Genomic DNA, 17667 nt, shown 5'->3' on the forward strand with positions numbered 1-17667 from the left:
CTAGACACAGGCTAAATTAGTATGGTTTTATATCAATAATAGCAGTATCTAAATAAAAATGAACTTATATGAATATCAATGTCATGGCTATGAGTTTAATTCACAATGTTGTTCTATGTGTGAATTTTATATAATTGTTACTTTATTCTTGTTTTATCCTTTTGTGAAGCACTTTGCTAAGAAAATAAAAAATAAACAAATAAAATAAAGCTTATTTTTATTAGTATTTGATATTTTCTCTGATCAGATTTTGATTTCGAAGAATCAATACTTGTTACATGGTGTTAATCTAGTTTTGGAACCAGAGCCTTCACACTCTTTTGTACTCCAGACACGAATCTCCAAAGTGCTAACACAGGCCTCTGCTGTGCGCCGGGGCGTTGGGACTAATCAGTTGAGACGGTCCAGTGTGAACTCAGCAGGCTTCTGGCACCAGAACCTCTCCTTCGCTGCCAGCCCTCCATCTGCCACCGGATCCACTGCAGAGAGATGCATGGTCGCTGTGCATCAGTGGGGACGACAAACTCACACAAGGATATTTGTATAGTTTAAGACTTTTATAATAAATGATAATATGATACCAACGCAGTACTATACATGAGAAAAATAAGTAATTGTATACGGACACTTTTTGAGTAAAAGTCTCTGTTGGCCTCTTTACTCCACACAGCAGGGAAACGCACTTCTTACAGAACAACCATCTGTGATCGAGTGATTTATAGAGCGTATGTAAAGTATAGTAGAGGTGCTTTGAAGGCCACAATAGTGTCAGCATTTACCAAGGACACGTGACAGCATGTCAAATAACTAAATGTCAAGCTGTTAGGTTAATGACCTGTACCATAATACGCTTTTCATAAATTATATAAGGTGTGTTATGAATAGTTAACAATCAAGGGCTTAGCAAATTTACTAGCCTGAAGGGAAGCTGATAAAAGAGAAACTACAGAGGCTGAAATGCAACTGTGATGTTAATTGCAATCATTTCAAAATCTGACTTTAAATAACTTAGCAGAGATTCTTTGTATGCATCCAAAACCAAGAGAAAATTTTAATGTATGATTATCAGACAAGTCAAAACGTTTCCCTGAATATATCAATGAATCGCATTTTTAATTAAGTAATTAAAATGAAATGTTAAACTAAATAAAAAAGCTTAATACTTGTCCCATAACCTCCAATCAATGTGTAAAACAAAGCAAAAAGCTGTTGATTATTTTCCTTTACCACCATTTTATATGCAGCATTTACCATTTTCACACATTCTTCATATGTGTGTGTTAAGCTTTTTCAGCTAGCTACCTGGGTGAAGCTAACGTTAATCGAACAACTCTGCTAGCGCTACATAATCATTGTGTAGTATCAAAGTAATCCAGTGACAGTTATCTGTGCATCCACTGCGCTGCAAACAGGAACTGCTAATTGCTAATTTGGTGTATTTTTAATGGTGCTAGTTTGCCAAAATGTAAACAAACGTAGGCGAAACAGCTAGCTCAATAAATCTGTCATGGATTTTCAGTCCTATTTACATCTCCTAAAGCATTGTGGGAACTGCAGTTCCAGACCTTACAGCATGATCCCCCGAATAGGGATACAACAAAAAATTAAAACAGGAGTGAAAAAATCCATTGATATAAACTTGTTAGTTGTTTCTAGGCTTTGTGCTAAGCTAAGCTAACCTAGTTTACAGTAGATTCACCTGAGAGTGGTATCAATTTTCTCAACATATTCTCCCTAAAAAGGCATAACTAAAATAGTCAGGTAGATGGGAGTCAGTAGTTAGGTTTCTTCAAGTACATATCTTTCCTTCATCAGGAGTCACTGCCCTCTAAATGGATAGATATATGGTAGATACAGTGACAGATAGATAAATTGGTAAGAAGTGGAGAATAGACACAATAATTTTCTTTATTGCCACAAACCTTTGCTTTGTCGTTTCATTTCATGCATTAAAGGAAAATCACAAACCTCAGACAGGCCGACACCTGGTGTAAGCAAGCGTAGACGACACGTTACAGAAGTCAGACAACAGACAATAAGCCATAAAAGTGCAATGGAAATGGAAATTACATTTAGGGTTATTTGGAGCAAAGTGAATTCACCCATTCATCTGATACATATTAAGATGCATCGAAGCCGTTAAGTGTTTTGTTTCCAACTTCAGCATGGAACTCAATGGGCATCTACTGACGCTTCCTCCTTTATGTCAAAGGCATTAAAGTAACACTTGCCCCCAAAACAATCTTTATTTTATACCCTGCCCTCCCCTCCTTACCCTTGGGTATGACAATCCTCTCACTTCCTACCTCAACCCAGTCTACAAGGGGAACACCAGAAACCCAGAGAAGGTGGAGTACTTCCAGCCTCCCATCAGGTTCCCCCTCTCCAGTTTGAGGTAAGCCTTGTCCCCTCTCTCCATCATCACCAGCCCGGCGTTGGTGGCAGCTTCCCTGGTCACGTCCTGGTCACCTGCGAAGGCCGAGATCACCGGCCAGCCATTGAGAACCAAACTCACCTGGGAAAAACAGGTGAGACGAAAGAGCAGGTGAACAGATAGTGGAACTGCTGGTTGCAGCTTCATCTTTATTGTCATCATCATTATTATTTCCTTAAGCTTTTGTTCTTACTTGTATTGTCTGCCGGTTGTAAACTTTGACCACATGAAAGCTGAAACTGTAAACTCCTTTTCTGGGGGCCACAAAGATACTCCTCGCCGGATCAAAGTGGCTGCCAACGTTTACTAAGATCTGAAAAGAAAAGGAGATGAAAAGAAGGAGTAAATCTATAGCACAACATGACCCAAAGAAAAGCTGCTAATAGTCCCTTTAAATGTGTGATATTTGTCGAGTCATAACTGTGTTTGCTTGTCAAAGTTTTCATCAGTGAGCTCTAAATCTTTGTCAGTTTTTTCAAAATACTTTGGTCTGCTGAGCCTCACTTTACAACAGAGAAGAAGCACAAACAAGGGAACAAAGTGTGCAGGTAGGACAGTACAATACTTTTAATTAACACTAATTAAACACAGGACAATTATGGTGAAGTGTTGGTGAAATGGGTGCGAGCAGCCTGAACCTTCTGCGGGCACAGTGTGATCAGTGACTTCAAAGGGTATAATTTGCGCAAAATTTGCAACAGAACAGACAGTCATAGTTCTCAGAGGATGACTGCTCACTTTGGTGAACCTTGACCTTTCCTCCAGCAATTCACCTTGAGGTTTACATGTGAGGTTTTGAGTGCAATGTCTTAATAACTATTGAATGGGTTTCCATTATATCTGGTACACACATTCATGATCCCTTAAGATTTCATCAAACTGCATCATCAGTTCAAATTATGCATTTGTACAATATTTTGGTTTATAACCAAATTCCTTAAAAACTACCAAACTAGGCAAAGCCGAAATCTAATCAGATGTTCTTGAGTTATTGTGTCCAACAGAATGTGTCACAGATGTCATCAAGACATAATGTTCCTCATACCATGCACCACGGTGGCCTTATCCCCCATCGTCACCTCACTGACACTCTTGTGGCTCTAGCAGCAAAGTTTTCTTTTTAGAAGAGGCTGGTAAAGTAGCAGATCAATGCACATAGTTTTTGTATGGTATCAAAGCGCTCAGTCCACAGAGAATTGCACACAGACTGTATGCAGGAACTGATCCTTAAAACGAGCCGTCAGGACTTCTGTGATGTTACAACAAAGCAGTCACCGCCCTCAGCCATGCCCCGCGCACCTGGACCCACCATCCAACCTTACAGGAAAACACTTACAACAATACATCGAGATGGATTTTGGTTCTAAAAACTACAAATATATCTTCTTATGGATCAAAACTTCAAATAAAACACAGGAAAAGTGTAAAATATGGTACCTTTAAAGGTTAGGTTTGGGAAAATAAAACAGTTTGAGATCATAAAAACAACCAAAACCTTAAATTACAACATCTGGAGAAGAAATTATTCAGACTGCCATAGATACAGTTTGACATTTTTGCCATAGAGGAGGTAAATATTACATCCTCATTGCCCCTTTAAGGGCTGCTCAACTAATTTACTAATGCTCTCGACACCTACATACACAGACTGCTGAACCCCACCTGGTCAAAGTAGATGGTCATGGTACGGTTGCTCATCTCCGAGGGTTCGTGGTTGGTGTTACGGATGGCTGAGAACGCCACCCTTCCAGTTCCTGACCTCACCGACATGCCCAGAGCGTTACCCGATGGCTCCGCAGACGGGGTGGAGTCGCACACCACCAGACACTTTCCCTCCAACATGATCGGTTCTGTGTCATTCTGGCAAATGACCTTTGAGGGCCCCCAATGGACGAGAAGGAGTAGTCCAACGAAAAACACAGAGCGGCGAGTGAGGTATGGCAATGAGGGAGGATATGGAGAGGTCATAGCTCCAAATGAGGATGAGCTTTCGGTGCTTTTGGGCTTTGCTGGTGTTTTAACTCCCAAAACAGTGACAATATGGCTGCCACAAATCTTCGGAGACAATTTATCTTCGTGGAGTACACCTCACTTTAACAACCGGATCATCATTTCACCTGGAAAAAACACCTCAACCAAGGGATTCTTGCATCTCATGGGGCCTTTATCACCCTCAACTGACAGTTGCACAAGCACTGGGTGGATGTGGAGTGTCTCTGGAGAGGAATATTAGTTGCCAAAAAGATAGTGGCTTCCCATAGCAGCAGACAGGAAGTTCTTACATGCACAGTATAGATGGAGGTTATCCAGTTTCTCACACCCCAGCAGGAACAGCCATCAGTCAGCTGGATGCTGACGCAGAATCCAAACTAGCTTGGAGGCTGTCAGGGCTTCAAGCCTGTTTAAATCAGTACATCACAGGACACAGTTTTGCACGTCAACATTAGGATAAAATTTACATTTTCCATAAATAAAAACAATGACATGACTGAAACTTTTCTATTGTTCGCACTATGTTTAGTATCCAGGAGAATTGTTGATTAATAGAAGGGAGTTTTGACTGGATAAGATTTTCAGACAAGGGCTAAAATTACGGGAAAATTAAGTACATTGTAATTAAAGCTTAAAATATCAATTTATCTATATGTTTGTTTATGTATGCATTAAGGTTGTGTATTTTTATAGTTATATCAGGCAAGTTTACCATCCAAATTACATTTTTCTTGCCTCTCCTTTTGGAAAAATTAAACTAAAAACAAAAAAGACAATTAGAACATTTAAAACTATGAACAAGGCCTGCTTCTTCTACTTTTCTGAAACTAACAAACACTACATATATTATATTGGGTGTCTTTGATCAAAATGTATTCCTGTGGCAGAAAAGACCTTTTCTATTCTTAAAAATCTTAAAAATACCATTACACTCATGAACCAGAATTGAAGCTATTACAGTTAAAAATTGTTGAATCCAACATTGCATTCAATGTTGTAGCATTAAATGCAATAAAAAGTCTGACTTCTGAGGTCAAGCAAGATGCAGGAAAAAGTGTTGATATGAGAGAAAAATTATTAAGTTGAAGAAGGAAATAAGCTGAAGAAGAAGAAGAAGTGATGAGGTAATGCTTTGGCCAGGAAGGGGCCTGCGTGAGTTCTGCCAGCTGGACTCAGGAGGGGGGAACATTGGACTATCACAATCCCACCACTGAGAGGCCATCTGTGGGTAAACACTCCCACTCTCTCTCTCTCCCATCACCTTTCCAATTTAATACCTCTGCATTCGCATTCCTTTACACAAACACACATGAACACACACGATAAATACAGATATGACAATACCACCTCAAACATCATTTGAGCAGCAGTTGTCAAAATCTGAACTGGAATATAAGCAGTTTACTTTTCATGCAATGCAGGTGAGTATTACGCTTTAACAAACCCTTAAACATTGTTTTACAGAGTTTAGAGTTTAGTAAAAAAACACTGAGGAAATCTCACATCATTCTGAAGTATTAGATGAATCCCTACAGTAAGCAACATAACAACATACCCAACAATAAAAAGTAAGAGCATCTTCACAATAACAACCCTTGCAACACGCATAAAAACATTATGTTTCAGAATACAGCTGGAGAAACACCCACCTCTCACCTATAGCGACATATAGAAACCAGCTTGCTTCAGTAAAGTTGGAGCATCCAAAAGTCCTGTTCCCCTGTTACATTCAGCTTTATCTCTGTTCCTCTGCCTCTCTTTCCCCCATCTCTTTCTCTCTCTCTCTCTCTCTCTTTCTCTAGCTATCTCTCTGTTCCAGGAAACCCCTGCGTTCAAGCAGACGTTTAATTACATCACAAGCATCGCGGCCCTTCTGTTCTCACGACTCCTCGACCCCCTGCTGTACCTGTTTCCCCTCTCTCCCCATCCTCTCTCTTTTACCTCTGATATCACACATCAGATGGCGGAACTGAAAGGCTCCATCACAAACTGCTGTAATATCCTTTCTGTGGGGAAACATCTGGCATTTTTTTTGTAAGCTAAGGGCCCATGAAAGCTTGAAACATTATTAATGATTTAATCATAATTTTGTTTTAATTTCATGCTAACTATTTAGCTGGTTTAACATGAAAACCCTGATATCTGAAGTCTAACGTCTGGAGAACAAAACTCTTCACATGCACAGCAATTATTGTGAAATACTTATATTGAATGTAATTGGATAAACATTGAAAAATTCAAAAGGTCAATTATACTTTCTAACATTTAATCGAATTTACAATTTTTTTACAATGTACTTTTGTTGCCTAAAAATAACCACACAAAGGATTCACATTGCACCGTCCCCAATGTGTTGGCTGCATTTGGGTCCACCCCTACTTACCTCAAACCCGTGACACCTGTAGTGTCCAGCTTGGGCCTGGAAGGACAGCAGGTGCCAGATTCCTGTAGTCAGGGGCCTAGTGTTGGTCTTTTTTTTTTTTTGTGTAAGTTACCTTATGATAATTTGAAGAATTTTGTACTTATTTTGTGCATTTTTTTCACAAAGGCAATTATGCACACAGCGAATCATTTTACAAATGATGATTCTTCAGTGGTATACAATAATTCATTTAGTTTGAGAGTGGCAATGATTTGCGACTGGTGACAGATGGGTAGAAGGAGGTTCTATTGAAAAAGAATATCTGCCTTTATTTAAAAAAACAAATGAATGTGAACTAGTTCATTTTTCGAACTGTGAACTTAGTTCAGAATTTTATAAAATGAACTATGAATGTGAACTAGTTCATTTTCATCTGTATGAGCTGAACTTTGAACGTGTTCTTTTTAAGTGTGACCTGGCACAACGTTGTATGCACAACGTTGTATGTGCATGAGGTGAAGATTCCCGAGTCCATCACTGGGTCAGATCTTACATATGCCTGGAAAAAAGTGTAAGCAGAGGTTAGAAAAAAGGACAAATCAATTGCCTTTTCAATGGAAAAGAAAACAAGATTTGACATAATTTGCAGTTTCACATTTTTATTTATTTAAAAAAAAAAAAAGAAATTCATCTCCAGTTTTACACTTTGAATCTGGGTTTATATATTGCACATCGATTTAAATTTAGCAGTGCCTCAAACAACATTTAAAACATTTTTTTTTATTTGCATATTTCCATGCATGAGTCTGGTGAAATCTCTTATGGATCTTAAAGCGAACAATTCATATCAGTAACCAGAAACCTTGCTGACATCTTACAAGCAGTAAAAGCCGTTGTCATGTGTAATGCTGTGTTAATAAAAAACATAAATAACTCATGGGTTGACCTGTTGCAGGTCAGTGTTGCTCAAATACTAATACAGTACAATAAATGAAACAAGTCAAACCTAAATAGGTTAAAAAATGTTCTTGAATAAGAACTAAAATCTCTGATTTTAAACATCAGTTACCGTCATCCTTTCTTATTACACCTTGTACATCTGACTCAATGGTATGTCCCCGACGCCTCCCTCCACAGGACAGATCACCAGTGGAGCGGTGTTCTTCCCGCTGTCCGGAACACAGGGGTTAAAGTACGGGTGCAGAGGCTCAGTGAAGGAGCACCCACTGTGTGTGTAAATGTGAATCTTTGTGTCTGCGTCGTAGAAGGACACCGATCCTTCCTCGTAGTCCAGGAAGATGCCCACCTTCTGAGGGGTTTCCTGGAGGTTGAGGGTGACGGAGGGGCTGGTGCAGGCGCTCAGACTGCCTCCTTTACGCCTGCAGATCGCCCAGTAGCCGCTGTCGGGGCGCACCGTGATGGACCCCTTTCTGTTAATGGACTCCCTGGCCACGCCCAGATCCCAGTCTGTTTTATCTCCAACCTGAAAAATAATGTTACAAAATACTGAATTAGACAGGCAGCAAAACAATGCGCAGTTTTTAATCAAAAGTTTATTGATTTTGGTTCTTGATTTTGATTCTTTTGTTTATCACCACCACAGCATGTAATAAGATTGACTGTGTGTGTCACATGTACTTAACAAAAAGAATATAAAGTTTAACTGTGTGTCTAGAGCTGCTGGTGTAAGACTGTTCTGTTAGTGGCTCCTGTTCTTTGTTGGATTTGACTTGTTTGTGTGTACTGCTGGGTTAAAGTGTGTTTTCATGTCCGTTAGCTCCTACCTCAACAACCCAGTAGCTTCTTCCAGACGTGAAGCTTTGTTTCCCCAAAACACAGACGCAGGAGTCAAAGCGCTGAGGGTCACATGGGACTGGGGTCTTGTTCTTCTGGAAGCAAGCCTGTGGAGCAATATGATTATCATCATTATTATCATCATTACCTTCGTCTTATCTTCATCATATTAGGTGTTGTCCTTATCATTTTCCCGAGTTTAGCTTCATTTTGAGCCCCTTTGCACCTAATTTACAACCCTAACCTTTCTCTTTTCATCTATTACTATCGGACCCAACACAACAGGAGATGTTTTAGTACAAAAGCAAAACCATTTTAGGTCTTACAGTGGTATATGTCAGAACAAGAGATTTCGTAAATGTGAGAAACCTCTTTAAGGAATTATTTGTTGTCTTGACTGTCTTCTTTATACATTTCAAGTCAGTGATTATACAATCAGACAATACCTTCTTTTTATCTGAAGACAGGACCAGCCAGCCTGAAGCAGTGTTGGGATCCAGAGTCACATCCACTGCAGAGACAAAGAGGAAAAACTGTGAGTCGAGTACTAAGAAGAGGAAGTAACTAAGGTTTATCAAGATTACTGAAATAAAAATAATGATTTATGATTCTGAACACACCTGCATATTGATTCATCTTGTCTGCTTCTGCAAAAAGGAAGAAGAACATTTTATTTTCCTGCATTTGTTTCCTCAAAATCTCTTGAGTCTTTTGTCATTGTGGAAAGTAGATAATGATTTTCTGCCAAGGGCTCACTGACCTTCTGCAGACAGCTTGTTGGCAACTCCCTGACAAACATCCACCAGCTTAGAGACGGCTCTCCTCACTGTCCCCATGCAGTTATTGGAGTGGAATGCCACCTTGGACCACTCTTTAGTAGATGGGAGACTTCTGAGAGATGGGAAACCCTAAAAACACGGAAGACACATGCAGTTTCTCATGAGTACGGTTTTTAATATGTTGATGCAGCGCAGATAAATTGAAATGTAGTACTGGTATCTGACCTGCAGGAGGTGCAGAGGGTTCTGAGTGAGCTCCAGGTGCTGCAGCTCGCTGCTCCTCGTCTGCAGTTCAGTGATTTCCTGCTCTAGCTCGTCGAGCAGCTCCTCCGCCCTCCTCTTGGTTTCTACCTGCCTCTCCTGGAGCTCTTCCACCAGCCCGGCCTGGTGGATCTGGATGGAGGTTATGAGCGTGGCACAGACCTGAGAACCGCTCTGAATCTCTTTCTCCGTGATTTTCTGTCGATTGAAACGATCAAAAGCGTAAACCTTCAGAGAAACACGTCGACATAACAGATCGACTCTTTGTGCAAACACTGCAGAACCTACTTTGCTCAGCTCCACTGAATTTTTGATCTCATCCATTTTCCTAAACCTGGCCTGGATCATCTGTTGGATGTCGGCCTTTGTCGCCCTCAAGGAAGACTGCAAAGGGTCAAACATAAAAAAAAAAGTTAAAAAACACAAAATACTGCAATTTCCATATTTGCACAAGAGGAAAATTACTTTAAAAGGAAGTCAAATTTCTCCTCACCTTGACCCTCTTGCTGGCCTTCTCCATGGGGACGACCTTGTGGCTTTTATGGCCCCTCTCTACGCATTTCACACACACGGGCGTCTGGTCTTTCTTGCAGAACATCGTCAGCGGCTTGTTGTGGTTTCTGCAGAGGTGACTGGCGGGGAAAGTGGCCGGGTCAGTCAGCCGGTGTCTCTGCAGTGCCGGATCCCTCAGGTGAGGCGTGAGGTGAATTTCACAGTAAGACACCTGGCAGACGAGGCATGACTTGACCGATGTTGACTTGTTCCCGTCGCAGATGTCACAGGGAACTCTATCAGTATCAGGGACATTGTCGACATCTTCCTCTTTTGGGGGCGACAGAGTCCTTTAGATTTGGAATAAATTATGTTAAATTTCAATAAACTCAAACATTTTTGCTTGTTTAACATGAAAAATATGCTTTAATATTCAAAACAAACCTCTTAAAGAGTTCAATGACATTCGCAAATCCTCGGTTGATCCTGAGCTCCGGACGGTTTCTGAAAGTCTCTTTGCACAGCGGACACTCCGACGTGTCCTTGGTGTCCCAGAAGCCCTCGATGCAGTCCAGGCAGAAGTTGTGGCCACACGGGATGGAGACTGGGTCGGTGTAGATGTCCAGACAGATGCAGCAGCGGAACTGCTCCTCAAATAGCACGTTTCTGACTGGAAAAAAAAAAAAACCACATTATTTTAATGCAACATGCAACATGCTGAGTGAAAATCTTAGTCTTCTCAGGTGAAATCTTTGCTCTGCTTGCTGCTCATCAGTCATATGTGAATACAAATCAGCATGCATGAGGAAGCTGTAGATGCTGCATCATTAAACTATTAAACAAAAACACTAAATTACAAACAGGAGTTCAGAGGTTGAGAATAAGGACAAAAGACTTCCTGAAACATTTTTTTCAGAACTACTTTGAGAATTACATTTGAATGTTGTCCACTGCACAACTGAAAATGTCAGTGTCATATGGTCAAATTGTCTCAATGGAAAATCATATTAATAATCAGAATCTGGTTTATTGCCAAATAGGTTTTACAACATACAAAGAATTTGCCTTGGTGGTTTGTGCATATCAATAACAATAAACATAAGAGGAAAAGAAATATAAACAAAGATGAAAACTAGCATGTAGTGCAGGTTGGATAGACATAGAAGAATTTCACAGCAAGATAAAATAAAATAACACTAGATTGCAGATTACATCACATTATTGTATTTTAATTTTCAAAATAAAATTCAAATTGTAATATCGTCCATTGTGCAGCTGGGTACGACTTTAAAAATTAAATGTCAAGATGCTTTTTCCATTTGAATTTTAATATGATCACAAATGTGGAAAATTACAATGCAGGTTTAAGAGGTTTATGAATAAACCAAATTAAAATGAGACCAGAATTAGAAATACAATTATTCCTTGCATCTTGTAGAATAGATTCCTATTTCAATAATAAAAAGTAAAAGTAAATAAATGACTACCGCAAACACTGTAGTAAAAGCACGTGATGTTACAGCAGGATGACCTTTGATTGTTTTGTCGTCCGTCAACGTGTTTTAAATTCACAAAAAGATGTTGACTAAAGTCAGCGGAGCAGTTGCAGTGGATTGTTATAGTTTTCTAGTTGGAGTTAGTCAATAGTCAATAATGTCTCACCTTCGGTTGACATGTTCAGTGTCCTTATCATTCTCATCAGATGCAGCAGTTGGTGTATGTATGAGTTTTTATACACAGCAGTTTCACCAGGGATCAGTCACATTGTATAATGTTAAGCTCCTCCCTTCCGGCTCATTTTCTCACACTACTCATCCACTCTTGTATTTCTGGTCCTTCGGCTTTGACTGCCGACCCTCCCATACGATATTCACCCTGAGGAGACACAGTCGAGCTCTGCTAGAGCAAAACCGCCGGAAGTGAAGGGTTAGAGGTGTGTGGTGCAACTATACATTACTGCTGTTGTGACTGGAAACTCTTTATCCTCATACCTATGCAATGGTTTCCAGTCACGGGTGTTATTGAGCAACTGCCAAAACGTGATCAATTAGTTGCTCAAGATGATAGATCTGAATATATAGAGTGTACTGGAAGTGTCTTTCTACATTTTCTACCCAGAAAAGATTAATATATGTGTCACAAACGCAGACGGGCAGGTCTCCATGGTGGTCCACTTGATGGTGGAACAGAATCAGTCTCTGAATGCATTTCTGTGTATGTTTATTTATTTATTTATTATTTTCTAATTTAAACATCCTTTTTTTTGCACAAAACGTGTAAAACTATAAAATTATAGATTTAAAAATCAATAAAAACTTAAATAAGACATGATTTTTGGTTTCCGCAGCTTCCGGATGCTCTTAGCCTCATGTGAGTGTCGGTGTCTTCGAGCGTCATCAGTTACCAGGCTTTTGGAGAATAGCTCTTAAAGTCACGAAGGCTTGTAAGATGTATTTGACAATTATCTTGGCCTTAAGATGCTTTTCAGAAACAAGGACCCGTGTGTTGTGAATATATTTTCAAATGACACAACAAAAGTCCAAGAATACTCACATCATGATGCTTTCATTGTCTTCAACAAAACTCAAAAATCCCAAACAGAACTAATACTATTATTTAATACAGAAGAAAATCTAATTAAACACCAATATAATAGCCTTTCCTTCAGGCTTTTAAGACAAAGTTAGAAGCTTAAATGCATCAGTGAAGCTGAATATTTCAGCTTTCATGGAAAATGAATCCAATGAACTTAAATCTTCATAGTTTGTACAAGTAAATGCAACAGTCTGTCTTCCAGATCACACAGACTGTTTTCCTCCTGAATGTTTTTTAATGATCAGCCGTCAACTTTAGATGTGCAACAAAATGTCTTTGGCCTCTAAATGTAACAAGTATAGGTCGATTCATCAGGATATATGTCAAGATAAGTGCATCGTTGTACCAACAGACAAGCTTTTCTTTGGTATGACCTGAAGTATATTTCCTCATTTTCACTGCACCTGATCTCAGCGTCGCTGGAACCGGTTTTTCAAAGTTCTTGTCTTTTAGAACAATACACAAATACACCTCACATAGTGAATAGTCAGACGTCAGAGTGAATGTTAGTCATACAAAAACAAATCATTCAGACGATATGTAGAAAACGCAGAGTTCACCAAATGAGAAGTAAAGAGGAGAAAATTCCCACGGAGTAGAAAGAAAACATAATAAAAAGAGTAATAATCAACCTGGTGTGTGTGTGTCCGCTCACTTTTATAAAGGTGGTTTATGGGGAAAATGCTTTCTGGGCTGAGAGGGATTGTTTTTGTTACAATACCGTGAGTGACCACTGGGAGAAACTGGCGGAAAGGCGGACATGCTGGCTGCTGACGCCCAATTTGAATAGCAGTGGTAAAAAACGGGAATTATTTCTTAATATTAAATTGTTTTTTTTTTTTAATGAGATATATCCACTCTCTCTTCAGGCGCGCCGTTAGCTGTTCAAAATTCAATGTCAGGACGTTTTCCAACCAAAATTCTGGTATTCCGTTTTTTTTTTTTTTTTGTGAGTGACTTTTCAACACAAAAAGCAGAGATGAAAAAAAAGCCCAAACAAAAGCGCATCATAATAAAGAGTAGGCTAGTAAATCAACCTTGTTGGCTGTTGGTGATCTATGGGGAAAAAAGCATTTTGAGTCACAGGGGATTTTATTTTTGTTGCAATACCACTGAGCATCATGTGTTATTATGTGAGTGTGTGTCATTTTGTGTATTTAGCACCTGAGTAAATGTACTTGTTAATTTTTCACCTCTACATATGAATTTTATTTTAGAAACAGTTTACTATTTCTTTTCCAAATAATGATAAAAAACATCTAAAGGTTTAAATGTAGCTGAACTAATCTGATTCTCCCTCATTCACAGCTCTCTGGAAGACTCAATGTAAACCTCCCACCTGAGTCGGCGTGAACGCCGTACACCACACAACAGCAACAAGGAGAATCAAGAAGTAGGTCAACAATATCTGACACTGAGAGATGTATTTAACTAATTAAGTCATGCTTAAAATACCATCAAGCATAAACAATCATTTTAATAAAGCAAGTGAAGTGGTTAGCTCAATTGAAGAGGAATGCTTATTGAAAACTAGAGAGGAAAAAAATGAAGCAGCTGCTGCAGTGAAAAGGTAAATGGTCTTTACAAATTGAGTTTATTTGGCCACTTAACCGTGGTCCTTTCTCATAAAATATTTAGCCTGAAGCTTAGATTTTACATGTCACATTTGGCGCCATATTTTGCTGTAAAATTAAATGAAGAAACAGTCATTAGATTTTTTTTTACTGCAGGGTTTTCATGCATTCTGATCCTGTCTGGTTGTGTTCCCAGTGTTTGCTGCTGCAAAATGAACTTGTGGATTGTCTTTGCTTGTTTAGTAGATTTGTAGAAAAACTCAATTACACTCATGACTCATATATTCATTAAAATCTAATGAATTGTTTTGAGTGATAGATATTTCCATTGTCTTAGGACTGAAAGGCTCCTGCACCCGGAGCAGTGACTCATCACTGGCAAAGACCTTGTGAAGCAGTGACACGGAATTCAGTCATCATTTTAATTATCAATTATTATGTGTTTTTCCTTTTCAGGCATGTCAAATTGCTTTGTGTGGAGTATTTCCAAAGGGGAAGTCCACAGATTTTACACATCAAAGGTCCTGAGGAGGGGGAGGGGGAGGAGGGGGAGGAGGGAGTGGGGTACAACTTTACACAAAAAGTTGTGCAAAGCCTTTTGTGGCTCCAGACTCTCTGGAGTTGGTTGAGTCAGACTACATGAAGTTTACAAAGACCTCATCTCTGCTGACAATCAACAGAAAAAACTATTGGCAACTACTTTGATTACTGATTAATTGTTACTTTTCAAGCAAAAAACACCAAAGATTTTCTACACTTCCAGCCTTTTGAGGGGATTTCCTGCTTGTCTTTGTTCTTGTCGCAGTGTTTCCCAACCTGCGGGTCAAGACGCTGTAAAATGGACAGCCGACCTGACACTATCCCATAAGATACCTTGATAAATTTGGGAATTAATTTTCCCCACGACTTCGGCGAGCTCTCCTGGCCCAGAGGCAGAGAGGCAGCATTTTCATCACGTTTTCATGTTGGTATGCGCCCGCCTTCTTCCATACGCAGCGCTGCATGTTATTTCCAAACAACTCAACCTATAGATTCATCACTCCTCTAGGCATTTCCACTGTAGTGTCATGGCATGTCAAGCTGCTCTTTGGCAGACAGCAGCAGCTTCCTCCCATCTTAATCAGCTCCCATGATTCATTTAAACCTTTAGCTGCTACTCTGATGTTCTTTGTTACGTCACAGATCACTCTACGTTGTGATTTTGGGGTCGTCTTAGCTGGGTGCCCACGTCTAGAGAGAGAGCAAACTGTCTCTTTGAGATGACTATGTAACATTTTCAGTCTTCTCTTTTTTTTTTTTTTTTTTACCAGGTATGGTTCTCATCAGCAGATTTTCCGTGTGAATTGCAAACTCGAAATGCTTAAGTGTATTTTTAGAAGTCAAAGTCGTTCTAACTCCCACCTCCTCTGGTTTCATGGACAGGACTGACAGGTTTTTGCTGCTGCCTCCAATTTCATTAATGCTATTGGCCGAGGGGTTCACATACTTTTTCCAGCCTATACACTGTAACTGTTTGAATGCTGTATTCAATATGGACAAGAACAATACAATATTTTATGTATTAACTAAAATAGATTGCGTTTGTTCATAATTATATCTTAGATAAAGATCTTTCAGACGAGTTCATACATAAATGCAGTAATACCCAAAGGGCTCACTTACTTTTTCTTGCATTCCAGATAGACTGGCTGATATTACAGGAATCCACACCAACAACAACTACATCAACTCTATTTAACTGAAGTTAAATGTTTATTGTGTCGGCCCCCCCTTTCGCCTTTTTATACATCCACTGTCAACACCTTTACATATAACTGACTCAATGATGATTGTGTTTTGTTTGTTACTTGAGTGAATGATAGGCTTTGATTTCTGTACATGAGCTGTTAGCTTCTAGGTGCTGGTTCCCTTAACTCATGGGTCTCAAACTCGTGGCCCGCGGGCCAATTGCAGCCTGCGGGACGTTATTTTGTGGCCCCCTACTTGACATCAAAGTTTAGTGTTAGTGCGGCCCGCGCGTTTTTCTCAAACGCACCTTTTTGCCGAGTTGTTGAGCGAGCCGCGCTTGCCCTGGGCTTTTATTTTTCACTTATGGGCTACCATAGCGCAGGCTCATGACAGCTTTCGGTGTTGCGTTTGTTGTCAAGTTATGGTGCGTTCCCGTTAAGTTGGAACTTGTAAATTGGAACGACTCGGATTTCAGACTTCCAGTTGAAATGTCCAACTCGGAGCTCAGAAAGTCCGACTTCCGAGCACAACTTGAACGCACCATAATGTCCAGCGCGAATTAGCGACGGTTGAAACTTGGTTGAAACGTGAAGAACTGTTAATAATAAAGATTGAGAAGATTGGATCTGTTGTACTTTTTTTTTTTTTTGAATACTTGCGGCCCAGCCTCACCCAGACTCTACTTCCAGTGGCCCCCATCTAAGTTGAGTTTGAGACCTCTGTCTTAACTGCTCGGACTCAGAGCTCAACAGAATTTAACGCTGTTGAACAAAAGTTACAAAGTCTTTAAGGGGAGGAGGAGGATATAACCTATTACATTCCAATACTTTACTATTGTAAATTCTGTGTTTAGTGCTTAATATGAAGTTCCCAGGAAAGAACCATGTAATTCGATACAGACATTTTTTGGTAAGAGGATAGCAGGCGGTTAAAGAAAACATAAACATTAAAGTGAAATAAAAAATAAATGTGGTTAAAAAGTAAACAAATGAGATGCCACTGTAGTAACTTGCTGTGCTTTTCCAGATCAGATAAAGACCTAATATCTTGATAAGATCGTAAAAAACACTGTCTGCAGTCTGTTGAAACAAGACTCCACACCCTTAGAGACAACACCACTCGCCCTCCACCTGAGAACATTTTGTACAGAAATCTACCCTCATGCTCAGGTCAAAAACTACACACAGAAGAACGTAAACTCCATTTTTGTGCAGATTACAATCAGGTCACAGTTCTCGGATTTCTCACTTGACTGAAAAGTATTATCTGCCTTAGTAATGCTAAGACAACTGAAACCTGTGAGATGACTCACTTGATAAAGTAATTTAATGTATTAGGTTATAGTGAAGATTATCGGGATTTTATTTCATCAACAATATCTAATGCAGCGGTTCCCAACCCGTGGCCTGCGGTCCACTGATGGTCAGCGAAGATACTGCAACTGGGCCAGCTAATCGTTTGCAAAACAGCACAATTTTGGTGAAAAGATGTAATTATAAATATATGATGTTTTTAAATGTTTGAAAATGAAATACTCTTCATAATCTCTTTCTTGTATTAAGGCGTATCACTGTGATAAGCCAATGATAGGAACTTGTCTTCTATCTCAGTGTAATTGTGCGCTAATCGATTACATCCAAAAGCGAAAATGGATAG

General features: G+C 39.5%; 2 protein-coding genes across 3 annotated transcripts; both read right to left on the bottom strand.

Moving 5' to 3' along the window:
* Positions 1-1888: 1888 nt before the first annotated feature.
* On the bottom strand, positions 1889-6301 carry LOC111661699 (cerebellin-1). Of its 2 annotated transcripts, none has more exons than XM_023415354.2 (4): positions 6083-6301; positions 4097-4832; positions 2628-2747; positions 1889-2515 (listed from the first exon to the last, which is right to left on the bottom strand). In XM_023415354.2, the coding sequence occupies exons 2-4, from the start codon at positions 4400-4402 to the stop codon at positions 2318-2320; spliced, it is 624 nt and encodes a 207-aa protein (XP_023271122.1). In that variant the 5' UTR covers positions 4403-4832; positions 6083-6301; the 3' UTR covers positions 1889-2317. The 2 variants fall into 2 exon arrangements, with proteins under 2 accessions (XP_023271122.1, XP_023271121.1); XM_023415353.2 differs by having other exon boundaries at positions 6076-6301.
* Positions 6302-7427: 1126 nt separating this feature from the next.
* Positions 7428-11878, bottom strand: LOC111661697 (E3 ubiquitin-protein ligase TRIM39-like). The gene is made up of 10 exons (XM_023415351.2): positions 11777-11878; positions 10559-10784; positions 10116-10464; positions 9911-10006; positions 9587-9820; positions 9343-9490; positions 9203-9229; positions 9029-9093; positions 8573-8689; positions 7428-8271 (listed from the first exon to the last, which is right to left on the bottom strand). The coding sequence occupies exons 1-10, from the start codon at positions 11811-11813 to the stop codon at positions 7873-7875; spliced, it is 1698 nt and encodes a 565-aa protein (XP_023271119.1). The 5' UTR covers positions 11814-11878; the 3' UTR covers positions 7428-7872.
* Between the last annotated feature and the right edge of the window lie 5789 nt (positions 11879-17667).

This window comes from Seriola lalandi, unplaced genomic scaffold (assembly GCF_002814215.2).
Source record: "Seriola lalandi dorsalis isolate HSWRI2012SDOR001 ecotype SW California unplaced genomic scaffold, Sedor1 jcf7180002054549, whole genome shotgun sequence".
Taxonomy (NCBI): Eukaryota; Metazoa; Chordata; class Actinopteri; order Carangiformes; family Carangidae; genus Seriola; species Seriola lalandi.

Coding starts and splice junctions, on each gene's coding strand:
- LOC111661699 (XM_023415354.2), bottom strand. CDS start 4,402: ATGACCTCTCCATATCCTCCCTCATTGCCATACCTCACTCGCCGCTCT. Junction 2,748..4,096: donor TGACCATCTACTTTGACCAG/GTGGGGTTCAGC, acceptor TTTTCTTTTCAG/ATCTTAGTAAACGTTGGCAG. Junction 2,516..2,627: donor ACAACCGGCAGACAATACAA/GTAAGAACAAAA, acceptor TGTTTTTCCCAG/GTGAGTTTGGTTCTCAATGG.
- LOC111661697 (XM_023415351.2), bottom strand. CDS start 11,813: ATGAGAATGATAAGGACACTGAACATGTCAACCGAAG. Junction 10,465..10,558: donor GTCATTGAACTCTTTAAGAG/GTTTGTTTTGAA, acceptor CCAAATCTAAAG/GACTCTGTCGCCCCCAAAAG. Junction 8,272..8,572: donor GAAGCTACTGGGTTGTTGAG/GTAGGAGCTAAC, acceptor ATTATTTTTCAG/GTTGGAGATAAAACAGACTG.